The 2,702-nt window shown below is 39.3% G+C and overlaps 1 protein-coding gene across 1 annotated transcript in view; it reads right to left on the reverse strand.

Annotated features, from left to right (window-relative positions):
- LOC106882389 (MAM and LDL-receptor class A domain-containing protein 1) overlaps positions 1 to 2,702 on the reverse strand; it is a 221,633-nt gene that overhangs the window by 22,518 nt on the left and 196,413 nt on the right. Inside the window, exon 119 of the mRNA XM_014933051.2 lies at positions 993 to 1,230. Coding sequence (XP_014788537.2) covers positions 993 to 1,230 — 238 coding nt within the window. The remainder of the gene's footprint in view (positions 1 to 992; positions 1,231 to 2,702) is intronic.

The raw sequence follows: 2,702 nt of genomic DNA on the forward strand, positions 1-2,702 counted from the left end.
GAGAGAGAGAGAGAGAGAGAGAGAGTGTGTGGGGAGTGAACAGGAGAAACATTGAAATGTCAAACACATCAGTGTCAAATCAGCAATGCCAAATAAGTGGTGCCAAAGAGGCTGAGCCAAAATGTCTCATATAAAAAAAAATAATTGCTCCAACAAACAACAGAATGTCTACTGCAGAAAAGACCTTATAACCTTTGAACAGGCAAATCAAACATTTACACAATTTACCTTATTAAAACAGTATTGCTTATTAGTATTAATAGTATTAATTCTCAAGAATTCTTAATATTGGTACTATTCTTTTATTCTTTTGCTTGTTTCAGTCATTTGACTGTAGCCATGCTGGAGCACCACCTTAAAGGGTTTTAGTCGAAGAAACCGACCCCAGGACTTACTCTTTGTAAGCTTAGTACTTTTTGTAGTGGTCTCTTTTGCTGAACCGCTAGGTTATGGGGACATAAACGCACCAACATTGGTTCTTAAGCAATAGTGTGGGGACAAACACAGACACAAAGACACACACACATAAATATACAGACACACACATATAAGATGGGCTTCTTTCAGATTCTTATTTCTTTATTGCCCACAAGGGGCTAAACATAGAGGGGACAAACAAGGACAGACAAAGGGATTAAGTCGGTTACATCGACCCCAGTGCATAACTGGTACTTATTTAATCGACCCCGAAAGGATGAAAGGCTAAGTTGACCTTGGCGGAATTTGAACTCCGAACGTAGCAGCAGACGAAATACCGTTATGCATTTCGTCCGGCATGCTAATGTTTCTGCCAGCTCGCCGTCTTATTTCAGATTCTGTCTACCAAACCCACTCACAAGGCTTTGGTCGGCCAGTGGCTATAGTAGAAGACACTTACCTAAGTGGGACTGAACCCGGAACCATGTGGTTGGGAAGCAAGCTTCTTACCTGTGTCTATGTTAATAAAATTAAAATTGAATAAATACTCTTATCAAAATTTGCAAGAGAAATACCTGATGAATCTCCTGCGGTATGATCAACTGGTGGTTCCAATTTGGTTCTCCTGTAGCGTCCTGTTCTGATATTCCAATTCAAACTCCGGCCTACAGTAAGACGGTTGTTAAACCAGCCACAGAAACCATCTTCAAAGTTACAGGAAGCTAACGGTTCACAAGCTGTTCGGGAAACTTTGACATCGTCCAAAGCAATAATAACATGACTGTTGTAACCACGGATACCTTCGAATAAGACCTGGTTAAAAAAATAGAAAAATAAAATAGCACAAACGAATATTGATATATCTTAGCATCTCAGTATGTTTCTTTTCCTCTCCCTCACCCCCTCTCTCTCTCCTTCGCTCCCTCTCTCTTTATCTCCCTCTCTCTCTCTCTCTCTCTTCCTCTGTACATGTTTCATAGATTTGTCTATTATTCTTACTTGTTTCAGTCATTTGACAGCGGCCATGCTGTAGCATCACCTTAAAGGGTTTTAGTTGAAGAAATCTACACCAGGACTTACTCTTTGTAAGCCTGGTACTTATTCTATCAGTTTCTTTTGCTGATCTGCTAAGTTATGGGGACCTAAACACACCAGCATCAGTTGTCAAGCGATGCTGGGGGGACAAACAAAGACACACAAATACATACATATACACATCTATCTATATATATTGGGTTATCGGAAAAATTTGTGCTGATTTTTAAAGGAAAAAAAAAGGTCAATAAATACTTGCCATTACATTTTTAATCAACCAAATATGAACCAGTTTGTTGCACAATGCGTCTCCATCTTTCCTTTAACTTGAAAATACCCTCTTCCCAGAATTGAGGTGGTTTCATGGCAAATAAGTCGAAAGGTAAGCTACTATAAATCGGCATGTACTTTTCGGACAACCCAATATATATAAATATATATGACAAGCTTCTTTCAGTTTCTGTTTTCCAAATCCATTCACAAGGCTTTAGTCATCCCAAGGCTATAGTAGAAGACGTTTGCCCAAGGTGCCATGCAGTCGGACTGAACCCAGAACCTTGTGGTTGGGAAGCAAGCTTCTTACCACACAACCATGCTTTTGTTTTCATTTGTTCTTGTTACTGGACTGATGATGTATGAACGTTCAGCTTTTGCCAAATGACCTGCACATATTAGCTTAGTCTCTCCATCAAATTGATGTTGTCTGAACAGGTGCACAGGTGCACAGGTGTACTACGTGTCAGGTGTTGAAGGGATTGCAGAGCAATGTGAAATGGAGTGATTTGCTCAAGAACACAATGCACTATCCGGTCTAGGAATTGAAATCATGATTGCGAGATCATGAGTGTAACACCCTAACCACTAAAGCCATGCACCGTCACATACACACACACACACACATGTATACACATATATATATACACATGTATATACATGTGTGTATTTGTGTAACTTTCTCCATTTTTGATGTCCTTGTTTTCGTATACAATCGCTGCTTTCTTCCAAGGAATCTAATACTCTTAGCTTAGTTTTTCCTTGGGGCTGGCCAGATTGGAGCAATCTTGAGTATAACCAGCCGAAATTGCAAAGATAATCTTGAACTTGACTGAGGAAAGAAAATGCCGAATGACTTGTCCTTGTTTTCCTTGTATCGTCTGTCTGGATGTTTTGTTGTCCCTTTCTTGTATCACCTAACTGTCTGGATGTTTTGTGTTCTTGTCCCATTTTATATTATTTATATATATATATAT

This window comes from Octopus bimaculoides, chromosome 7 (genome assembly GCF_001194135.2).
Source record: "Octopus bimaculoides isolate UCB-OBI-ISO-001 chromosome 7, ASM119413v2, whole genome shotgun sequence".
Classification (NCBI taxonomy): domain Eukaryota; kingdom Metazoa; phylum Mollusca; class Cephalopoda; order Octopoda; family Octopodidae; genus Octopus; species Octopus bimaculoides.